The sequence below is a fragment of the Magnolia sinica genome, chromosome 10, assembly GCF_029962835.1.
Source record: "Magnolia sinica isolate HGM2019 chromosome 10, MsV1, whole genome shotgun sequence".
NCBI classification, from domain to species: domain Eukaryota; kingdom Viridiplantae; phylum Streptophyta; class Magnoliopsida; order Magnoliales; family Magnoliaceae; genus Magnolia; species Magnolia sinica.
Window position 1 is genome coordinate 5,712,811 of NC_080582.1, and position 24,431 is coordinate 5,737,241.

The 24,431-nt window shown below is 40.7% G+C and overlaps 2 protein-coding genes across 2 annotated transcripts; both read right to left on the reverse strand.

Moving 5' to 3' along the window:
- Positions 1–299: 299 nt before the first annotated feature.
- On the reverse strand, positions 300–2,010 carry LOC131257848 (probable disease resistance protein RF9). The gene is made up of 2 exons (XM_058258762.1): positions 1,742–2,010; positions 300–597 (listed from the first exon to the last, which is right to left on the reverse strand). The coding sequence occupies exons 1-2, from the start codon at positions 1,955–1,957 to the stop codon at positions 535–537; spliced, it is 279 nt and encodes a 92-aa protein (XP_058114745.1). The 5' UTR covers positions 1,958–2,010; the 3' UTR covers positions 300–534.
- An 8-nt stretch (positions 2,011–2,018) lies between these two features.
- Positions 2,019–4,420, reverse strand: LOC131257640 (disease resistance protein RPM1-like). Its single transcript, XM_058258419.1, has 2 exons — positions 2,155–4,420; positions 2,019–2,047 (listed from the first exon to the last, which is right to left on the reverse strand). Exons 1-2 carry the CDS (start codon positions 4,418–4,420, stop codon positions 2,019–2,021), a joined length of 2,295 nt encoding a protein of 764 aa, XP_058114402.1.
- Between the last annotated feature and the right edge of the window lie 20,011 nt (positions 4,421–24,431).

Here is a 24,431-nt window from a genome sequence, read left to right on the forward strand (position 1 = left end):
TAGACAACTGCATAAGAAACTTATTGGAACATTTTCTTTTGACAAGTACTGGAGTTTTATTAGAAAAACACCACACACAGACACACATATATATAAACAATGATGTCAGCCCAAATCAAGAAAGAAAGATGCACTTGTCGAGAGCTTCTAAATTAACTAGAAGTCCATCCCAAAATACATCACTTGGCACCAGAAAATAATACAAAAACCGCTGTACTTATTATTCTAAAAACACTGGCGAACAAAGCCAACCATCACAACACCCTACTTTTTTTTTTTTTTCTTTTTTTTTTTTTTAATTATTTTCTTTCCAAATCTCACTGTCATGCCATGCTAGGAACAAGCCCTCAGTCTCTGAGCACCTATTCCTACTCACTTGCCAAGTGAAAGCCAATACCTTAGGAGCAGCAGCATAACGTCACATGAAAGTAGTATGACGCAAGCTCTCTCTGATGATAACTGAAATAGCAACCCATAAAAAGATGGGACAGAAAATTGACTGGACTTTTCCTTCCTCCACGCCGTTGCATCCTGCTAACCTTGCGAAAGGTGGTAGCCATGAAGCCGCTCCAAGGGTACAATGAAATCAACCACCTCCTTATCCATTGAACATAAAACCATATACAACTCAGCTGGGGACAAAAAGAACTTTATTATGTTTAAAAATTAAAATTAAAATTAAATTTTATTTATTTTTAAAAAGCGTCTTTTAATCCATCGAAGTTGGGTCCATTTCTCAACGGGGACCCCAAAAAAATAAAATAAAATGGAAAACGTCTTTTAACCTAATGCACTAGATCATGAATGGGTCCCGACAATCTCTAAGTCCTCCGATCTGCCTGGTAGAACTTGGCAATCAAGAAGGAAATAGAGCAGTGGTCCACATTCAGCCGAACAGAAAACCAAATGTCAGAGCAATGTGATCTTTGTGGATTGGGGGTGACCCCAACACCGCTTGGAAGCAGTGTGGCCCACCGTAATGTATATGTTATCCACACCGTTCATCCATTTTGCCAACTCATTGTTTTTTAAGTATAAGCCAAAAAAAATTAAGAATTCAAAAGTTCAAGTGAAACATATATGCCCCACAGTACTTTTGGATCAAGCTTATATTTGTGTTTTCCTCTTCATCCATGCCATCCATCCGTTTTTACAACCCATTTTAAGTAAATATCCTAAAAATTATGTAGATCAAAGTGCCAAGTGGACCACACTACAGGAAACAGTGGTGATTGACCATTAAAAACTTGGTATGAGTCACAAAAGTTTTGAATGAGTTGATATTTTTTGTGTCACCTTTATCTAGATTTTTGTGACCTTGTCAATAAGTTGTATGGTAAATAAACATTCTGATGGCCCAAGAAGCATTTAATGTTGGGAATTCAATCAATTTCCTGTGATGTGATCCACCTAAGATCTACTTCATTTTTGGTAATATGCCTTAAAATGACCTGCAAAACGGATGGACTGTGGGGATTTAAGGATAATACATCACCGTAGTCCCCACAGTATGGGGATCCACACACCTCGGTGGATCAAGTATCCACTTACAGCTGTTGATTGTTGATTTCAAGCGCCCTGCTTACAAGTTACAAGTGAGAGAGAAAGAGAGGGAGAGAGGGAGACGTACAACTGTTCATCGCTGTCCCTCTTTGCCCACAAAGCACAACCCATCTAGAGCAATTCTGACATGAATTTTCCCAACTTCATGGAGTGTTCTAATTTCAGCGATGTGACGCACCTTGAGATGGTCATCTCCGCCGCCCCTTACCCTCTTCATGAATTCTTCTGACATGCCACCAAAACATAGATGTTGGATGGCAGCGAGGTGCTGAAAGCCATCTGGGAGCATCTTTAGCTTTGGACAACTCTCAATAAGGAGATAATGTAGAGATTTCATTGTACCCTCCTCTATTCTACTCCACTCTTCCAATTCTTTCATACCTAAGATTCCCATGCATCTGAGCTTAGGAAATCCTCCAGACGTGCAGCAAATCTGCTTCCCCACATAAGCATTGTCAAGACTCAGCCACACCAGATTGGGTAACTGTCCAAGGGTAATGAGTGGATCTTCCTTAAATTGGCTATTCATCAGTAGTATGTTCCGGAGACAGTTGTGTGAACCAATCCATTGGGGAAACTCTTTCATCACACCTACCAAATAAAGTTTCTCAAGGTACTGAGGAGGCTGTGACAATTCTTGTAAATTGACTTCTTCATCTAAGCCCAGGGAATCTATTTTGAGAGATCGCAACCATTTCAACTGACTAATGGAATCACATAGTTGTCTACAATCTTCCCCCTTTACTTCTCCAATAAATAATTTCTTAAGTTGCGTTAAGTAACCCAACTCTCTTGAAAAGCCACCGTCGACTGATGCACCTGATAGTGTTTGGAGGTTGCTTAAACTGGCTGTTTGCGTAGGCATCTTATAGACTTCTCTATGGTCAGAATATTTCTTCAAATTAAGATGCCTCAATTTCGTAAGCATCTCTATTCCAGTGGGTAAACCTTTCAAATGGGAATCTCTAACGTCCAGCGTCTGTAGGTTGTGCAGTCTTTGGAATGAAACAGGGAGTTCCTCAATCTGTGTCCTCCTCAAGCTCAAATACCGTAAGTGGATCAAACCTCCAACTTCATTCGGCAAAATCTTTATTTTAGTGCCTTCCAGATCTAATACCCTCAATAATTTGAATTTTGAAAACATTCTACAGAAAGAGGAAGAGGGAAATTGATCCTTGTCGTTAAATACAATAAGTGACCGAGTATTCAATTCAGGCATGCTTCCTGGAATATCAATTGCAGTGTTTTGGATGGCTAACCGATGCTGCACTTCTTCTAAATTATTTCTTGGATTTGTTAGGATTGCTGCGAAATTTTCCTTCTTAAACATGTGAATAGCAATGTCACGCATGAGGTCATGCACTTGACACGCTATCAATTCCCCTGTATCATGATGAATGACAGGTTGGAGCAGGTTCCGATCAATGAGCTGAGCAAAGTAATTACTTGAAACTTCTTCAGGTGTCTTCCGTGGATGTTCCTCAATAAAGCCCTCGGCCACCCACATGCGAATCAGCTTCTTTCTCTTAATCTCATGGTCCTCAGGAAACAGACCACAATACAAGAAACAGTATTTGAGGTGAAAAGGTAAATAATTGTAACTCGTTAACAGGGCTCGATTTAATCTTGCAAGATCTTCATTATCTTTCAGTTCCCAATCAAGATTTTCAAGAACATCATTCCATTCAGCTAGATCAGTGCTCTTCTTTGACATGAGGCCACCAATTACCACAATGGCGAGTGGTAACCCTTTGCATCTTTTGACCATGGCATTTCCCACTTCAACTAAGTGTGGCGGGCAAGTTCCCTGAGTGTCTTGCTTCATAAATGCCTTTTTTTGGAAGAGTTCCCAAGACAATTCATGAGATAATGGCTCTACTCTGTGTATAGAGCACTTCTCATGGACAGGACGGGCTGTATTTTCAATGCGAGTGGTGAAGATGATCTTGCCTCCACCCTCACGAGGCAAAGCATATTTGACAGCTTCCCAAACACTAGCATCCCATATATCATCAAGGAACAGAGCGTACCTTTTTCCTTGCAAGTAGTCGTTGATCATCTTCGCTATGTTTGTCTCATCCATTGTCTCCCCATGATTTGGAGCCGCCTCCTTCCTACTCTCATAAAATCCTTCAAGCATGCGCTTCAAGATATCCTTCTTTTGGAATGATTGAGACACATAAATCCATGCATGGCAATCAAAACTTGTCTTTGCTGTTTTGTAGATTTTCTTTGCAAGAGTCGTCTTTCCGGAACCGCCCATACCCACAATCAAAATGACAGTACGCTGTTGTGTCTCCTCTTTTTCCAGCAACAATTGCTCCAGTTTCATGGCGTCATTCTCGAGCCCCACTATGTCTGCTTCTTCGACCCAAGAAGCAGCAACTCCAGGATCTCGATTGCCAGAATCTGTAGCATTTGAACTGCTCCCTTCCTGATATGCATCCTGAAACCTGTACCGAGCGCTTCTTTCTTGAATCTCCTTCACCTCCTTCCTAATATTTTGAATTTGAGTACCAAACTGGTGTTGAACTATCAAGTGCTTGATGAAGCAGGCATGAAAGACAAGGCATCCCACCGGTCCATTCCGAAGACGGCGTTGTGACTCGGTTCGGATCATGAACTCATCAACTGCATCTTCGGCATTGAAGACTAAGTGCCTCACTTGGGTAATCCAAGCCAATACACCTTTATCCCTCTCCCCTCTTTGATCGGCGTCCTTTAATAAGGCTCTCATGCTTTGGAGCTCATCCTTGATCCACACAACGTCATCGCAAACTCCAGAGAGAAGCTCCACTTCATGGACTAGTTGCTCACCCAATTTTTGAACGAAAAAGGAAAGAACAGCCTCGGCCATTGCTAGGCTTTCGTTTCACTTCCCACTGAATCAACGAAAACTTCAACTGCTTTTGAATTTTGGATGGAGAGAACTCCAATTCCCCCACCTCTTACTTTAACCTCTCCTTGCTTTCTTTCTTTCTTCTCACCTTCCTTTATTCTGCACTACAATTACTGTAAAGAAGAAAAAAATAAAATAAAAATCATTTAAGATCTTTTTTGCATTTCTTGGCTTGTTTCCCAAGTCCTTTGTGGGGAGCCAAAGGAAACAAAGATGCAGCTCGTGAGCTTAAGCTAATCTGGGCTTTATGACAAATAAAATATTAATGTGTACTTCTTATGACTTAATTGGATGATGATAAGAAGATATCTTCAGAGGATTTCTTTGGAATTGAATGGTAGTTTTCTTGGCCTTCATTACAAGTTTCTTGTCCATATGCATGCATATTGAAATTGTACACTGGCATCCATATGCCTTAAATTAATCAGCCCAAATAGTGGGACCCACTGTAGATGGGGATATCCCCAGAGTCATATCAATAGAGATTTGTTTGTTGAACATAGAATATTGACTATTTGAGTTCTAACCATCCATTGCATGTCCTCAAAATCAGTCAACTAGGATGGTAAGTTCAGGCCATTTGGCATCTTTACTAATGATAGCTTATTACCTTATTTCTTATTTCTTTTTTAAGGACAAAAAGTCTTTCAAAAAAAAGTTTGTTAAGTAATTGTTTAATTTTACACCTACAAAATTTAGAAATAAGAGATTTATTTCCTAATTATTTAGATAAGAGAACTTTAATTGTTATTTTAAGATTTATTTTGCCAAGGAGTAGACATTTTTAAATTAATTTTGGAACAAGTTTGGTCATGAACTTTTTAAATAATTTCCATATTATCTTCTTCTCCTCTCTACGACCTCTCTCTCTCAAGTGTGCATACATGGTGAATGACAATATTGAAGGTGGGGCCCCACATGATGAATGACCCAAAATAAAGAGGGCCCACATTATGCATGGTTCACAACAAAAGTGGGCCCCTCATGATGGATTGCCCAATCAAAGTTTGGCCTCCTAGGATCGATGATTCACATCAAGTGGACCCCACCTAATAGAAATCCACATCGAAGGTGGGACCCACATGATGGATAATGGACATTGAAGGTGGGCCCACATGATGGTCGGTTGACATCAAAGGTGGGCCCACATGATGAACAACACATATTGAAGGTGGGGCCCCACACAATGAATGGTCCATATCAAGATGGGCCCACAATGGGCATTCCACATCAAAGGTGGGCCCAACATGATGGATGACACACATCAAAGTGTGCCTTGCATGATGGACAACACACATCAAAGTGCCTTGCATGATGGACTATCCACATTAAGTGAGTGATGTAGAGAGGGTCACGACACTTTTATGGAAAAGATGGACCGAGAGAAGGCCCAATCGGAGGCGGAAGTGATCTAGACCGTTAGAACCCTCATATCAACGGTCAAAAGCCAATTTTATTTTCATTTTTACTATAAATTGTAAGTTTTAGTTTAATCATAACTTTTAATCCTTTGAGTTTTAGAAGTTGTGCCCAATGTAAAAAGGGCTTAGAAAAATTAGGAGAACAACGTGGTTGGGCCAAATTGGAAACTTACTATTTTTGGCTGAAAACTATGAAGTCTAGTAGGAATCATGACTCTCTATTAAATAGTAAGTTTACTATTTACGGTGAGTCACATTTTTAGGGTGTTTGAGTCGAGTTTGAGTCTAAAAATTCATCTTAGGGTTTGAGTACACTATTTAAAGGATTGTAAATTCTTTTTAATTTTAATTTTTATTTTTATCATCAATCAAATTATTTTAAATTTATTAAAATTTATTTCTATTTTCATCCCTCATGGATTCAAGGAATCTCTGTGCAAAGTTCCGTGGATTCGAAATAGCTATCCTTGAGGAAGACGGTGATCGACCTCATCACGCCCTCCCATGCATCATGGAGCCACACGATGGATAGTCCACATCAAAGTTGAGACCCACATGATGGAGGGTGGACATTGTAATTGGGTCCACATGATGGACGATTGACATAAAAGGTGGGCCCACACGATAAACGACCCATATTGAAGGTGGGACCCCCATATGATGAATGGTCCACATCAAGGTGAGCACATATAATGGATAGAGTGGGCCTCACATGATAGATGGCCCACATGAAAGTATGGCCCCGTATGATGGACAGTCCCACCTCAAGTTAGCCCCACTTTAGACACCCCACCCAGCCGAAAAGATTATTAGATTGGATTGGCTCAACCCAACCAAACACATCAACGTAAACCCTGAAAAGCTAACCCTAAACCCTAACTCAACCAAACCTAGTCAAAACTTAGCTAAGCTCAACCTAGTCCAACCTAATCAACCCACGGAGTCAACTCACCTAGTCAACCTGCCTAGTCAACTCACCTAATCAACCCATTCAAGCAAACCAACCCCAAAGCTAGCAGAAGACAAGAAATAACCAAATCCAAAACAAACGCCAACAATCTCACCTCCTAGGAAGAAGAGTCAGCACACGTGCAAAGGAGCTCACCTACCAAAGCAAGGAGCCACCCATGGCTTGGGCACCGCCGGCCACATAGCAAACCCCCTACCTTCATAGGAGAGGCACAATGCATGTGGGGTTCTCCCTGGTGTGAGGTGCAAGCATGTGGAACTATGAATGACCTCGGTATCCTTCCCTTCAACATAAAATCACCGTTTTACCAGCTAATCTAACCATCCAGTTCGCTCCACATGGAAATCTTGAATCCCAACCTTCCAAGTCATTTTAGACCCATGACTTACCAAAAATTACAGAAAAACTATATTTGAGGCTATAAATAACTCTCCCCCTTTCACATTTTAAACATCCTGAAAATTCAAAAGCACCACTAAACCTAGGAGTTCCCTTTTTCATTGGGAGCTTGTGAATATACATAAGTGGAAAATTGATTTAGAGGTAAATGAATTGGGAGTAAATTGCTTACAGAGTTGCGTTTTGATGGGAGTAAATAAAATGCTTTTGAAATCAAAATGTTATGTTTGGATGGGAGTAAATAGGAGGAAATGGAATGTATTTGAATTTTTCAATATATTCACAAGAATATATGTGACATCTCAAATTAGTTTGAATATCCCATACGAGGTAAAAATCTCTTCGACATTGGAGTACTTCTGAGCTCGATTGAGGAGATCGGTCAATGTCGTTGGGGGATTCTTACCGAGTGAGAAGAGGAACCTCCCCTCCTTTAAGCTAGCCATCACAACGACTAGGGCAATCTAATTTGAATAGCCCTCCACTTACTGTACGGGATAGGGTTTCCCTAAATAATTCGTATGATCCTATGAAGTAGAGACCATATATCTGTACGGTAAGAGCGAGTGCCTAACACATTCCCTCTTCATAAATGTATTCCTTTATGCAAAATCTTCAATCGCAGATCAATGAGTCATTTGAGGACAAAGAACTTTTGGATTCCCAATCCTAACATTTCTACAGGGTCTAGTCGACTGTGGAATCGAACCAATTGGCTAATGGCGACTCTAGTCATAAATAACACCCCTCTCTCATATACAACGAAAAATCACACTTATGAGCTCGGTCCACCCTCCGCGATCCAGTGTCCACACCCACTTAATGGACAGTGCACATCTAAGGTCTTACATGATAGACAAGTCACATCCTAAGTAGCCTAGATGATCCACATAGTAGGTGTGCCTCATACGATGGACGGTGAACATTGAAAGTGGGGTCTTTATGATGGATGTCATACATCAAAGTGTGACCCCCGCATGGTGGATGTCATATGGGTTCACCTTATGAATGACCACATCAAGGTGAGCTGCACATGATGGACAGTCTACATCAAGGACCAACCCCTAAAGATGAATGACACACATTGAAGGAAAGCCCTAAATGATGGACAACCCAATTGGAAAGTCAGGCCCACCCAATGGACACATCAAATGTGGATTCCAAGTGATGGGTAGTGAACATTGAAGGGGCCCACATGAACAACAATTAACATTAACGGTGGGCCTGACATGATAAGTGACCTACATCAAGGTGGGCCCCATTAATAGATGGTTCACCTCAACGGTCGGCCTCTACTGATGAATAGTCTACATCTAAGGTGGGTCCCACATGATGACCCATTTTGAAGGTTTAACCCACATGATGGATGGTCAATATCAAAGGTGAGACCTACATTATTAACAATCCACATCCAATATTATCTACCATAATGGATGTGGCCCACATCGGAGATGTAAAATGGAGTGCTTGTTGGAAATGAAATTGTTGCAAATTTTAAAATGATAGTAACTACTCATTAAAAAAAAAAAAAAAAAAAAAAAACCTCTCATTTTAATATTTTATCAAACACGCTTTTCTCAAATAAGCTTTTTCAGTTCTAAAAAAGTGGTTTTACCCAATGAGTTTAATGTTCAAGCTCTTCCTCAAGATGAAGAAGTCGAAGGCCGTGCTGAAAACTTGAAATAAAGAAGTGTTCGGGGATGTCAACAAAAATGTCCAAGAGGCGGAGAATGATGTTCTCAAGGCATAATTTTCTGTGCTCACCTTGCAATCGGAGGAGGATACCATCAAGCTCAATCAGGCCCAGGCCAAACTGAAAAGGGCCTATCTCCAGGAGGAGATTTTTTGGAAAAAAAAATCTAGGATTAAATGGCTAGCAGAAGGAGATAGGAACACGCAATTCTTCCATGAATCTGTGTTGGACAGACGCCAAAGGCTGAAAATCTTCAAGATGAAAAGAGTCACAAGGGAGCCGATCGAAAAGACCGAAGACATTGGTGAGGAAGCGGTCTCTTTCTTCAAAGACCTTTTTTCCTCTGGCTCTTCTGATCACATTGGGGATATAGTCAACTGTATTCCCAGGCTCGTTTCTAGCCAAATGAACGCGGACCTCAAGAAGCCCCCAACGATAGAGGAGGTCAAGGGGGCCACTCTATCTATCCCGATCGATAGCGCCCCTGGGCCTAATGGTTTTGGAGGAGCTTTTTCCTCATCTTGCTGGGAGATTATAGGGAATGATCTTCATGAAGCAGCCAAGGACTTCTTCCGGGGGGGGGGGGGGGGGGGGGTTTCCAAGGGCATTCCAAAGCACTCAACTTTGCCTCGTTCCCAAGAAATCAAATCCGGAGTTCATCACTGATTTCAGACCCATCAGTCTGTGCAACTGTATAATGAAGATTTTCTCAAAGACCATGGCGGTAAGGCTTGCAACCATTCTCCATTCATTGATTTCTGAGGAGCAAGGTGCTTTTGTCCAAGGAAGATCCATAATTGAGAACATTTCTATTGCTAGAGAGATGGCTTATGAGATTGACCGCAAGGCTTTCGGTGGGAACTTGATCATCAAAATCGACATGGAGAAAGCGTATGACCGGCTTGAATGGGGCTTTATCACCCCAGGTTCTCAATAGATTCGGGTTTGAACCGCAATGGATATCGGGAGTTCAGCAATGCTGGGAAGATAATTGGTTTTCCGTCCTTATTAATAGCAGAAGCTTTGGCTTCTTCAAATCTTCAAGGGGTTTGAGGCAAGGGGATCCACTCTCTCCATCCATCTTCATCCTTGCGGTAGAAGTTTTCAGTAGGGGATTGTCCAAGCTATTCTCTTCCGGATGTTGCCAGCCTTTCAAATTGCCCCGGAATTGCCTAACAATCACCCACCTCTTTTTCACTGACGATGCTATTTTATTTCTCAATGGCAGGTTATCCAATGTGCGAACTCTTCTCAAATTCCTCACACAGTACGAGAATGCTTCTGGCCAAAAGGTGAATGCCTCCAAGACATCCTTCATAACCCTGACAAAATCTTCAAGACTCAAGAATCAGAAGCTTCGTACATTAACTGGGTTCAGGCAGGCAACGCTCCCTACTATGTATCTTGGTGTTCCTCTTTCTAAAGGAAGAAGTTCTGCCTCTCTCTTACAACCACTCATCCAAAAGATTACTAGCAGAATCGATGGCTGGAAGGCAAGGCTTCTCAACCAGGCGGCCAAGATGGTGTTGATTAAACACGTTTTGGCCGCAATTCCCATCCATGTGCTCGCTGCCATTACCATTCCCAAATCTGTATCGAAATCAATCGATCGAGCGATGGCGAACTTCTTCTGGGGCTCTTCCAAACGAGGTAAGAAGATGCACTGGATCAGATGGTCGTCCTTGTGCACCCCTATTCAGGAAGGAGGCTTAGGCATCCGAACTTTTGGTGACACCACGCAAGCATTCAGAATAAAGATGGGATGGTGTCTTCTGCAAGGCAAGTCTTTATGGGCTAATTTTTTTTCAGCCAAATATTTCCAGAAGATTGTTGCAGCGTAAGGAAATAATGGTTCAGCCAGTACACTCTCCTGGAAAGAGATTTTCAGAACCCTGCAATACGTTATTTCACCATTCGAGATGGTTGATAGGGGAAGGGAAGATTAAATTTTGGTCTCAGAACTGGTCAGGAAAAGGCCTTCTTGCTGGTGCGACCATCAGGCCTATCCCCAATCATCTCAAGGAAGCTTTTGTCAAAGAATTTTTTGCTCATCCAGCTTCTCAGAATTTGTCAGAAATTTAGCCATATATTACCCCAGCAGCGATGCAGACAATTTCTGCCATTCCAATTGCATTAACAGATAAGCCGGATCATCTCATTTGGGACCTAACTGCGACAGGTAAGTTCTCAATCAAATCGGCTTGGAATGGCATCAGGCAGCACCTTCCTCTTCTCCCTTGGACCAAATGGATATGGAACAAAACCATCCCCCCAAAATTGAGTATTTTTGCCTGGAAAGTCATCCATGAAGCTGTCCCCGTGGATCAGGCCGTGCAGAATTATGGAGTTACTTTACACCTTCACTCTGTGAATGTTGTATGCAAAATCATAACAGCCCCCAGATCAGGCCACCTGCGCTAACTCAGCATCACCATTCGATCCCACAATCTTCTTCAAGCCAGCATCAGGTCCTTCAACCCACGAATCATCCTGACGGTGGGAACCACTCCAACGATCGTCAGCAGGCTTGGCATAGCCCGAATGACCGTCTCCATTCACCAATTCAGTTGTTGGTAGCTCTCTCTCTCTCTCTCTCTCTCTCTCTCTCTCAGTGCACCGATCAGGGGCCACCAGGATATCTCTGTTTTTGCATCTGCTGCTGTGGAGACTCTGGATCACCTCTTTTGCCAGAGCGCAATTGCTACGTGTATTTGGAGCTATTTCGGCCGCCTTTTTGAAGTTGCCATTCTCCCCAATCAGACTATTCTGCCGCAAATCCAAAGCTGGACTGCTAAAGCTAGTAAGAAATTCAGAATCTCTTATCTCATCGGTCTGGCACCTAGCATCATCGTATGGGAGATTTGGTTCAGCAGAAACCAGGCTCGGTTTGAGGGCCACCCAATGTCTGCAAATCAGATCATATTCAAGGTAAACCGATGGTTGTATGAACTAGGATCAAGCATCCAAGCCCCGGATAGGAACTCCATGATTCACAACATCACTCTCCAAGCCTTCATGATCAATAAAGCCCACCCTCTCCCCGCAAGAAAATGCACCAAGGTCACTTGGTCGACGCCCCCTCGGGTTGGGTGAAGCTAAACGTTGATGGATCTTCCAGGGGTAACCCAGGTCCGAACGCAGGGGGTGGGGCGCGGAGTCTGCCGGGATCACCAAGGCAACATTATTTTCACCTTTCGCAGAAACTACGACCATACTACAAACACTATTGCTGAGGCCCAAGCGATGCTAGACGACATCACTATTTGCTCTAATCTGGGTCTTTCCAGAATTATGGTGGAATCTGATTCGAAGACCATTACTATTTCGGTCGAAAATCCTGTTTGCCACAACTCTTGGAACATCTGGTACAAGCTGGGGAAAATTCAGCTATTTCGGCATTCCCTTGAGCTTCAATTCAGCCACATCTACCGAGAAGGGAACTCGGTTGCAGATGCATTGGCCAGGATGGCGAGTGAAGGATGCCCAAATAGGTTGTATGATTCGTGCGCCATCCTTCCAAGACTGGTGTGCAGGGCCCTTCTCCTAGATAAAGCTGGCATGGGGAATATTAGGATTACATAGTTGGGGTCCTTTTGTTTTCTCCGTTTTCCTTCCCTTGTCGGGTGGTTTTTTTGTGCAGATTGAGTTATACGATAGGAGGGCTCCTCTCCTTTTTTGTAAGGACCCTCCTGAATGGCTGTATATTTTTCGGTGAAATGAATTATTCGAGCTGTGTTTTTTCAAAAAAAATTCTTTTAGATAAGCGATGCCAAACAGGCGGTTAATGCTTCTTTTTTTTTTCTTCTTCTTTTTGGACACTGCATACACTGCAATCGGCTGTAATATTTAGACAGTTTGAATTCGAGTCATATGTGTGCTGCATGTATGGTTTGTGTACATATTCACATCTAATTGTGCATGTGGCCGTTTGGTTTTTCCTCTACAGGGAGATATTTTTCCTCAAAGACTAACCACATGATCTTGACAGATCTTTACAGGAGGCAGCTGTTGATCGAAGGGTTTCATGTGTTAAGCTTTGTGAGCCCTATTGGACATTATTGATACATGTAAATAACTATTAACTTAATTAATATTAAGATTTTCCCATGTTCAAGTTTAAATGTAGGAACATCAGTGATGTTGGGCGGATTCAAGATACTTTCATGGTAAAGATGGACCAAGAGAGGACCCAATCAGAAGCTAAAACGATCCGGACCGTCAGAACCTTAAATCAATCATATCTCGAAAACCGAGATGAGCTTTTCAATATATATTATATATGATTTCGGGGTAGGGCCCACTTAAGCCAACCAACCCCCTATGTCGGGTTGCCCACGCCAGATTTACGAGATTCCATCAATTTGATGGTCATAAGTCCGATTTACTTTTGTTTTTACTATAAATATTAAGTTTTAATTCGAGTATAACTTTTGATCATTTGAGTTGTAGAAGTTGTGCCCAACATGAAAGGGGCTTAGAAAAGTTAGGAGAATAACAAGGTTAGGCCAAATTGGACACTTGTTATTTTTAGCCAAAAACCATGAAGTCTAATAGGAATAGAAGTCGTTTATAAATAGTAATTTTACTTTTTATAATAAGTCATGTTTTTAGGGTGTTTGGGCAAGGTCTTAGGGCCTGTTTGTTAAATCTGAAGTTGAAGTATGAATCTGAAATCAGAATCTAAAGTCTGAATCTGAAGTCGAAAACTAGTATTGGATTTAGAATAACTGGTTAACAAACTGACATCTGAAATATTTGGAATAAATTAATTTGACACATTTGCCCTTATGAAATAATCATGATTGAATCCCTACCATTAAAATCTTCATGAATTCAATCAAAATGTTTATTTACCAACATGTTTATAAGGTAAAAAACACCTAGATGAAGAGACCACACAAATATATCTTAATCCAAAGCTTTTGTAGCTCGTAAGAAATTTTTAATGGTTATTTACCACTTTTTCTTGTACTATGGCCCATCTAAGATTTGGATCTACTTCATTTTTTGGATCATGCCCAAAAATGAGCTTTCAATATGGATGGATAGCATGAATGTAGTCACATACATCCCCATGGGCCTCATAGTCAGGGTCCCACCCAGCTTTGTGGATCCAGATTGCATAATAGCTCCTAGCTATTGGACGGTATTGTGTGGCCCCCATCATAATGTATGTGTTTTATCCACACCGTCCATCCATTTTTCCAAATCTTTTTAGGGATTGATCCCAAAAATGAGGATGATCCAAATCTCATGTGTCTTAGAGCTTTCTTAGCCCATTAATGGTCACTCATCAATATTTCCTATGGTATGGCCCACTTGATAATTGGATTTGCTTCATTTTTTTTTATAATGCCACATAATGATTTGAATAAGGTATGGCCCACTTGATAATTGGATTTGCTTCATTTTTTATATAATGCCCTAAGATGATTTGAAAGAACAGATGGACAGCGTAGATATAGAATACAAACATCAAGGTGGGACCCATGGTTAGGGCCAAGGTGGGTGGAATGTGGCACACCACGCAATCCGCTTCCCCATCATAGTGTGTGTTTTTGTCCACGCCATTCATCCATTTTCCAAATCATTTTAGGTAATGATCCCAAAAATGAGGATGATCCAAATCTCATGTGGCCTAGAACTTTTGTGGCTGATTAATGGTCACTCACCACTGTTTCCTATGGTATGGCCCACTTGATAATTGGATTTGCTTCATTTTTTGTATAATGCCCTAAAAAGATTTGAAAAAAAATGAATGGAAGGAGTGGATGTAGAATATATACATCAAGGTGGAACCCAAGGTAAGGGCCAAGGTCGGTGGCACGTGGCACACCACACAATCTGCTAAACCCATATCTGGGTGTGGATTAGGTGAGATGGCGTATCCGCCCTCGTGGTTGGGACCCCTGACTGTGGGGCTCACAAAATGTGTGCACCTTAAATCCAAACTATCTAGACATTTTAAAAGTTCATTGTAAGGAATTATTCTAAAAATGAAGCCAACACAAATTTTATGCGGACCACACCATAGGAAATTGTCATGATTTAATTCTCACCATTAAAAGCTTCATGGATTCCACCAAAATGTTTATTTGCCATCCAACCTGTTGATAAGGACACAAACACCTAGATGAAGAGGCCACACAAATATCATCTTGATCCAAGGCTTTTGTGGCCCATAAGAAGTTTTTAATGGTTAAACACCACTGTTTCCTGCACCTTGGTCCATATGGGATTTGGAGCTGCTTCATTTTTTGGATTATGCCCTAAAATGAGCTTTCAATATGGATGAACGGTGTGGATGTACTCACATACATCACCGTAGGCCCATATCTGGTCCTTCCAAATCCACGTGGGATTGCGCACTAGCCCCACTCAATATAGCTAGAGATGGATGATCGTGTCAAAGGGCTCCATGGGGCGTACCATGATGTATATGTTTTATTTGTACTGTCCATCCATTTTTCCATATCATTTTAGAAATTAAGACAAAAAAGAATGTATATCTAAGGCTTAAGTAGGCTACATTATAAGAAACATTAGGAATTAGGTGCCTACCATTGAAAACTTCTTGGGGCCATGGAAGGCTATTATCAAGCTGATTTTTGTGTTTTCCCTTTATCTAGGTCCGTGTGACCTTATGAATAGGTTAGATGGTAAATAAGCTTCACGGTGGACCTCAGGAAGGTTTTAATGGTAGTCATTCCATTCCCACTACTTTCTGTGGTGTGCTTAACTTGAGTTTTGGATGTGCCTATTTTTTGGATCATGCTTTAGAATGATATAGAAAAGTTGATGGATGGTGTGGATCTGACACATAAATCATGGTGGGCCTAGAGAAATGCCACACATAAAAAAGTTAGGTTGTGTATTGCATAAAGGAGAAAATCTTTATTGTACAGGTCATTTTGGATTTATATTTTTAAAAAGTTCATGAAGTGCATCCTGGATTCACCATTAAGATAAACCTTTGTCGCCAAAAAATTTCAACATAAAATGATGGAGCACTTTCCTCGTCTGGCATTAACAAATACCACTAAACATCAAGCGGTTTCCATATTCCACATTAATTAAAAAATTTTCAGGCCCTTAATTTCTATCTGGATATTCTTTGTATCTACATGTATTATTGCTTAATTAAGGTCATATACACGAATATATATATATAAAGAATTATTCGTGTTTTTATCCCTCACGGGTGGATTCGAGGAAGCTCAGTAAAGAGTTGAGAAGAGAGCTCTGTGGATTTAGAGTAGTTATCTCCTGAGGAAGATCGTAATCAATCTCATCGAGTCCCTATCTACAACAAATAGTTTCATGAAATATATATATATATATATAAACGCTCAACTGCACACCGGTTCGCACGTCGAATAAGGAAGACGGTATATATATATATATATATATATAGAGAGAGAGAGAGAGAGAGAGAGAGAGAGAGAGGGGCATGCTCACCTATGCACGTGAGCAACTTTGTACACGTGTCATGGGTGTCGAATCCGAACAGTCCATAAGATGCGGAATCCCATGAAACCCCTGGAGGGTGAGTTTTCACCCTGATCTAAGATTCTGGTGGGCCATAGCAAAGAGAAATTCAAATCAAGGGAAGAAACTGTTTGTATTTTTATGACTCACCGAAGTTTTGGTTCAAAATAAAAATTGGTACCAGGAGGTTTTATAAGGTTTTCCTTCATGTGGACCGTTCAAATTTTTGAGACTCATCAGATATGATGAGTTCTCAAAAAAGTTCGTAGGTAATCCGTGCGAGTAAGCGTTATATATATATATATATATATATATATATATATATATATATATATGTGTATATATATGCACACACACACACACACACACATATATAGGGAAAAGGTACTATGCGCTCGACCTCACGATAAGCTCCCGTGAGGTCGAGCTGTGTGGGCCCCACCGTGATGCGTGTCGACCATCAACACCGTGCATTTGATGGGTCCCCTTTAAATTATGGGATATCCCAAAAATCAGCCGTATACGGAACTCAGGTGGGCCATACCATCTAAAATCATGTGAAGACACTGTTAAAACATATAAAAGCACTTGGTGGGGCCCACCTGAAATTTGCATGCATCTGAAACTTGGTCTGAACCCTCATCCAAGTGGGACACACATAATGGATGGGCTGGATTTGCAAACCACATCTCGGTGAGCCCAAAAAATGATTATGAATGTTTTAATGGTGCACGGCCCCTCTCCACTTCTGTATGTGGTGTGGCCCACACAAGTCACAGATTGACTTGATTTTTGAGACCTAGGCCCACGATGGAATGGTGCATCTGACTGATGGGGTAGATGTTCGAAACGCATCACGGTGGGGCCCACATAGCTCGACCTCATGGGACGTTCCCATCAGCTCGCTCATTAGACATTACATGAACACACACACACACACACACACACACACACACACACACACACATATATATATATATATATATATATATATATATATATATATTAAGGGTGTGTTTGGTTACACTAAATATCATGAAATTTCCTGAACCACTTCCCTCTTGTACATGTGGGTCTTTTATTATAATTTTTTTAATGTTCTAAAGACATTCAAATACTTTCTCCGAGAGAAGGGAACTCACCCTTTCAAACTTGCGCATAAGAGCGCTAGCTTTCGTGCGCTTTCATCCAGACCGTCTGCCTTATCCGTTATCGCACGTTTGACCAATATTGGTTGATTGAATGCTTGATCTACTTCTTGCATAAAGTAAACTACTGTGCAAGTGCATATTGTTTAAGTATGCATAACAGGAAGGGTGCATAATTAAAATGCATATGCCGATGAGAGAGGTAGCTGTTTTAATTTATGAATCTTCAGATCTGTAGTAGTCAAAATCATTCAAGCATATATATTGCAGCAGGAATAGATCATTGATTGATCAGAAGGATCCCACCTAATGATTGTGTATACAATAAACACTTGAATATCGAGATGTATAAATTGAACCACATGTATTGCGAGGCCATTACCTGTATACGACAGATCGATTTCAAGAAAAACTCCACATCATCGACAAGCTGCTTGCTCATTTTTTGAACGAGAATGGAAAGAATAGCATCAGCCATTGCTATATACTCTGGTCTCACTTCCCATCTCTCCGAATAAATACAAATAAGGAAACAACACGATCAGCGTCTCTCCCAGATTTTTTATTTTATTCAGGACGGCTGGAATTTAGAAGACAAGTCAGAGAGCAGTCGGAGAATGTAACGAGGAAAGGAAATGGAGTCGTTTTCTATGCACTCCTTAGAAGACAAGTCAGAGAGCAGTCGGAGAATGTAACGAGGAAAGGAAATGGAGTCGTTTTCTATGCACTCCTTCGCACACGAGTAGTATGATTGCCTGCTGCCCCTGTGTGCCAAAGTTGTGGGCCCACCATGAGAATGCTCATCATCCAAAACTTATTGAGGGCCGTAGAAATAATGGATCAAATTCATCTGACCTTATAAACACGTTAGATGGCAAATAAACATCATAGGGAGCCCTATGAAAGAATCAGTGGTGGGCGTTTATCTTCACTGCTTCTTACAGTGTGTTCCGCTTTAGCTTTGGACCCGCCTCATTTTTGGGCTTATATCATAAAATAATCTTAGGAAATGACTGAACGGTGTTGATATAACACATACATCATGATGAGACCAAAAAGCTTTGCATCAACACACACCGACCCTACGGATCCGAGTCCTTTTCCATGGATCCCATATTCTTCAATAACGCGCTTTGGTGGACCCCATGCCCTTAGGTATAACTATGGTGGACCCGTATCCTTCAACAATAATTGCACTAATCTTTAATAATTGGACTAGTGCAGAGTCTCCAATGTACTGTTTATTTGACATCCAATCTGTTGATTAGGTCATATAGACCCAGATGAATGGAAAAAACAAAGATCAGCTTAATCCAAAACTTTTATGGCCCCCAAAAAGATTTTAACGGTCGACGTTCATTCAACACTATTGTAATGTGTTCCACTTGAGATTGGGATATACCTATTTTTGGTCTCATACCATATAATGATCTAGAAACATAGATAGACCGCATGGATGAAACTCATACATCATGGTGAGGCCCACATAGCACCGGCCACTGGCCATTGGCTGGTGGCAGGGGAGTAGCCAATTCGTTTCTGCTAGAAGCAGATTGTGTATTGAGTAACTCAGTACGCTTACCGTATTGAGTAAACTTTGTGAGGTCCACCATGATTTATGTAATTTATCCCCTATTTTCATCTATTTTATCAATAATTTTAGTGCTTGAGCTGAAAAATTAATCATATCCAAAGCTTAAATGGACCACATCACAGTAAACCGTGTGAATTGAATGTCTACCATTGAAAAATTCTTCGGGCCACAAAAGTTTTGGATCAAGCTTATATTTGTGCTTTCCTTTATCCATATCTGTATGATCTTTCTAACAGGTTGGATGATAAGTAAACATCAATGTGGGGCCATAAATGTTTCGACGGTGGAAATCATTATTCCCACTGTTTCCTGTGGTATGATCCACTTAAGCTTTATGATTAGATTTTGGGCTCAACCCCTTAAATGAGTTGAAAAAATGGATGGATGGCGTGGATAAACCACATACATTTAAGGTGGGCCAAATTGAGTTTACTCAGTACGATACTGTAGGGTAGTACCTAGAGCTGGGCATCGGACCGATAGAGTCGGATCGGATTGGGTCCAACTTGACTCGGTTTGGATTCTACATGGGCCAACTTGAACTCGGACTGATCCAGGACCGAGTCCATGTCATCTGACTCGGACTGACCCGAACCCCTGTTGTCCTGAGTCGATCCGAGTCTGATTCGGTCATGAAAACCGAGTCAGATCGGATTGGGCAAAGTTCGGATCGGTTCTTTATCAATAGCAAGTGATAATTTCAATAAACTTGTGCCGATCATGGCCGAATACTTTCAGAATCCATTATATTCCCCCCTTTTCCTCCTTTACATCAACCATGAATCTAACATTGCCAATATGATCCCGAAAAATCCTTCTAAGAGCAATAATCCCAAATCAAGAACACCAAAAGGCTTTTACAAGAAATCCGCATCCATTCTTTATCCATGATATAAAAAAGAACCGTGAGGAATTTTTCAGGAAGTTCTGAGCTAGGAACCATTGTGGGGCCCACCATGATGTTTTTGATAAATCCACAACGTCCATCCTTTTTTGAGCTCATTTTAGTATAAAAGATAACCCAAAGCCGATCCAAGACTCAAGTGGGCCGTAGTAAAGGAAAAGATGGGTAGGGAAATTCCTACTATTGAAACCTCCCTAGTCATCCATAAAGTGATGCTTACATGCCATCCATATTGTTCATAACGTCATTCCTACAGAATGAACTGAGAAAACACAAATACTATCTTGATTCAAAACTTCGTGGCCCCACAAATATTTAAATTGTGGACATTCAATTCTCACATTTTCACCACTTGAGTATTGGATCTATTTCATTTTTATCTCTTCTCCTAAAATGAACTAACAAAATGGATGGATGTGGTGGATTTATTAAAAACATCATGGTGGGCCCCACATAGGTTCCTATCGTAGGAGCTTCCCGCTAAAGCCTTTCCACAAAAATCCCCGTCCACCCAATCCGCATGCATCTGGATGCACCGAGGTGGGCACCATTGTCTCGTCTGTTACGGTGGTGTGGTCCACCGGAGATTAGGTCTATTTGGCCCATGCATTAAAATGAGATGGCAAAGGGGATGGATGGAATGGATATAAAACAAATACATTACGTTGGCCCACACACAACATATCAAAGCGCAATGAGAAACAAGAGGGATAGTGGTGGTCACGATCAATTTTTGCTAAAACACAACAAACAGTGACAATCTTCCCGCTAAGAGGAATTGAGGGCATTATGAATAATGATATTTTAGTTTTCTATTAAGTATTTTAGTTTATTTGAATTAAATATAATGCTTTTATTTTCATTTAATAAAAAATAAATGTTTTATAATATAAAACATTTCCAAACAGGAGATAGAGGCAAATGTTGGTTAACAAACAGGTTGTTTCAAATTCAATATTTAATTTTTACTTCAGCCTTAATTATCAAACAAGTTTTTTACTTCAGATTTCAAATTCGGTCTTTATATCCACTCAAGCTTTAGATTTGATTCATTTTTAGACTCACCCGGCCAAACGGGCCCCACCATGATGTGTGTCGAACATCTACCCGTGCATTTTATGGGTCCCATTTAGGTTATGGGATATCCCAAAAATTAGCCATATTCGAACTCAGGTGGGCCATACAGTCAAAAATCATGTGAAGACATGCCTAAAACATATAAAATATCTTGGTGGGGCCCACCTGAGTTTTGGTGTGGCTGAAATTTGGTCTGACCCTTCATCCAAGTGGACCACACACAATGGATGTTCTGGATCTATGAACCACATCTCAATGGGCCCAATAAATGTTTATGAATGTTTTAATGGGAGGGTAACCCCTTTCAACTATTATATGTGGTGTGTTCCACCCAAGACATGGATTGACTTGATTTTTAATCTTATAGGCCACCATGGAATGGTGCAACTGACTAATGGGATAGATGATCGACACACATCACGGAGGGGCCCACACAGCTCAACCTCATGGGAAGTTCCCATGAGGTCAACCTCATAGTACCATTTTCATCTCTTCTTGCATAAAGTAAACTACTGTCCAAGTGCATATCGTTTAAGTATGCATGACAGAAGGGTGCATAATTAAAATGCATATGCCGATGAGAGAGGTAGCTGTTTTAATTTATGAACATGTTGAGATCTTCAGCTTTGCAGTAGTCAAAATCATTCAAGCATATATATATATATATATATATATATATATATATATATATATATATATATATATATATATATATATATATATATATATACGGAAACGCTCACCTGCGAACCAATTCGTACGTACTACGTACGAACTTTTTTGAGAACCCATCATACGTGATGTGGATCTAAAGTCTGAACCGTTCATGTGAAGCAGCACCTCCTAAAACCTCACGGACCCAAGTTTTACTTTGATCTAAAACTTTGATGGGCCATAAAAAATGAAAATAGTTTCCTCCCTTGATTTGCATTTCTCTTTGCTATGGCCCACCAAAATATTAGATCAGGGTGAAAATTTGTCACATGAGGTTTTATGGGATTCCGCATCACATGGACCGTTCAGATTAGACACCCATGGCACGTGTGCAAAGGTGCGCACGTGCGTAGGTGCGCAGGGGAGCATGACTCTATATATATATATTGCAGCAGGAATAGATCATTGATTGATCAGAAGGATCCCACCTAATTATTGTGTATACAATAAACACTTGAATATTATGATGTATAAATTGAATCACATGTATTGCAAGGCCAATTACCTGTATATGACAGATCGATTTCAAGAAAAACTCCACATCATGGACAAGCTGCTTGCTCATTTTTTGAACGAAAATGGAAAGAATAGCATTTCAAGAAAAACTCCACATCATCGTCTCACTTCCCATTTCTCCTAGTAAATACAAATTAGGAAACAACACGATCAGCGTCTCCTCCAAGAATTGCTTCTTCCTTCTCCTTCTTCCGATTTTTTATTTCTTTTAATTTTTTTGAGGACGGGTGGAATTTGGAAGACTAGTAAGAGAGCAGTTGGAGAATATAGAGAGGAAAGGAAATGGAGTCGTTTTCTATGAACTCCTTGGCACACGAGTAGTATGATTGCCCGCTGCCCCTGCGTGCCAAAGTTGTGGGCCCACCATGAGAACGCTCATCATCCAAAACTTATTGAGGGCCATAGAAATAATGGATCAAATCCATCTGACCTTATAAACACGTTAGATGGCAAATAAACATCACAATGAGCCTGACGAAAGAATCAACGGTGGGCGTTTATCTTCACTGCTTCATAGGGTGTATTCCGCTTGAGCTTTAGACCCCCCTCATTTTTTGGCTCATACCATAAAATAATCTCAGGAAATGAATTAATGGTGTTGATATAACACATACATCGTGGTGGGACCATAAAACTTTGCATCAACACATACCGACACTACGAATCCTTCGATAACGCGCTTTCGTGGATCCCATATTCTTCGATAACGCGCTTTGGTGGATCCCATGCCCTTAGATATAACTATGGTGGACCCCGTATCCTTCAACAATAATTGCACTAATCTTCAATAATTGGACTCGTGCAGAGTCCGCAATGATGTCGCGTCGATGACGGAAGCGAATTGCGTCCTAGCACGCTTGGACGCATTAGGTGGACCGCACCAAAGAAGCAAAAGAGATACTGAAACTCACCGTTGAAGCTTTCCTAATGGCCATCCTGATGTTTATTTGCCATCGAACCTGTTCATAAGGTTATATATACCTGGATGAACAGGAAACAAAAATATCAGATTAATCTAAAACTTCCACCACTCATGTAAAGTTTTTAATGGTGGGAGTTCAATCCCGGTTGCGTGGTCCACTTAAGCTTTCAATCTACTTCATTTTTCAGTTTATATTCTAAAATGATCTAGAAAAATGGATAGACGGAATAGATGTAACTCATACATCACAATGGAACCCACCGAGCGAGCGCTTACTGGATGGATTATGGTCCAGGCGGGGCAAGTCGCAATCCGCTTTCGACGAAAGTGATTAAATGTAATTTTACCATGAACAGGTTAGGTGTTACCATTAACGTGTGGGGCCCAACTCTACCGTGTTTTTTTTTTTTTTTTTGTTTATTGTATATTCATGCTGTCCATCCGTTTTTTCATATTATTCTGATCCAAAAAATTAAACAGATCTATATCCTAGGTGGACCGTACAATTGAAAACATCCGTAAATGATTACTAAAATCTTTTTACGAGCCACAACCGTTTGGATCAAGATAATATTTATATTTTCCCCATCTAGCTAGGTCTGGTTGGCCTTATCGTCGGGTTGGATGGAAAAGAAATGTGACGGTGGGTATTACCGTGGGCCGTAGGAAGTTTTTATTGGTACAAGTTTAATCACCACTGTTTCCTATGATGTGGTCCACTACGATTTGGATCTGCTTAATTTTTGACAAAATATCCTAAACTGGGCTAGAGAAATGGACAGACGGCATGGATATACAACACATCATTAAAGTGGGCCCTAGTGTAAGGGTAGCATCCACTAATGTGTTACCTGGGTAACACTTAATCCGCTAACGACGGACACGGTTTGGCTGGTGCAGTTAGCTGGTGTAAAAGCCCCCTAGCCCCATAATGATATATATGTTTTATCCAACGCGTAAATTTAAATCTCATATGGATCACACCAAGGGAAATAGTGGTGATTGAGCTCTCACTGTTAAAAATGTGCTAGGGCCCACCGAATGTTTATTTACTATCCAATGTGTTGATTAGGTTACATAACTCTAGATGTTGGGAAAACAAAAATAAAAGCTTAATCCAAAA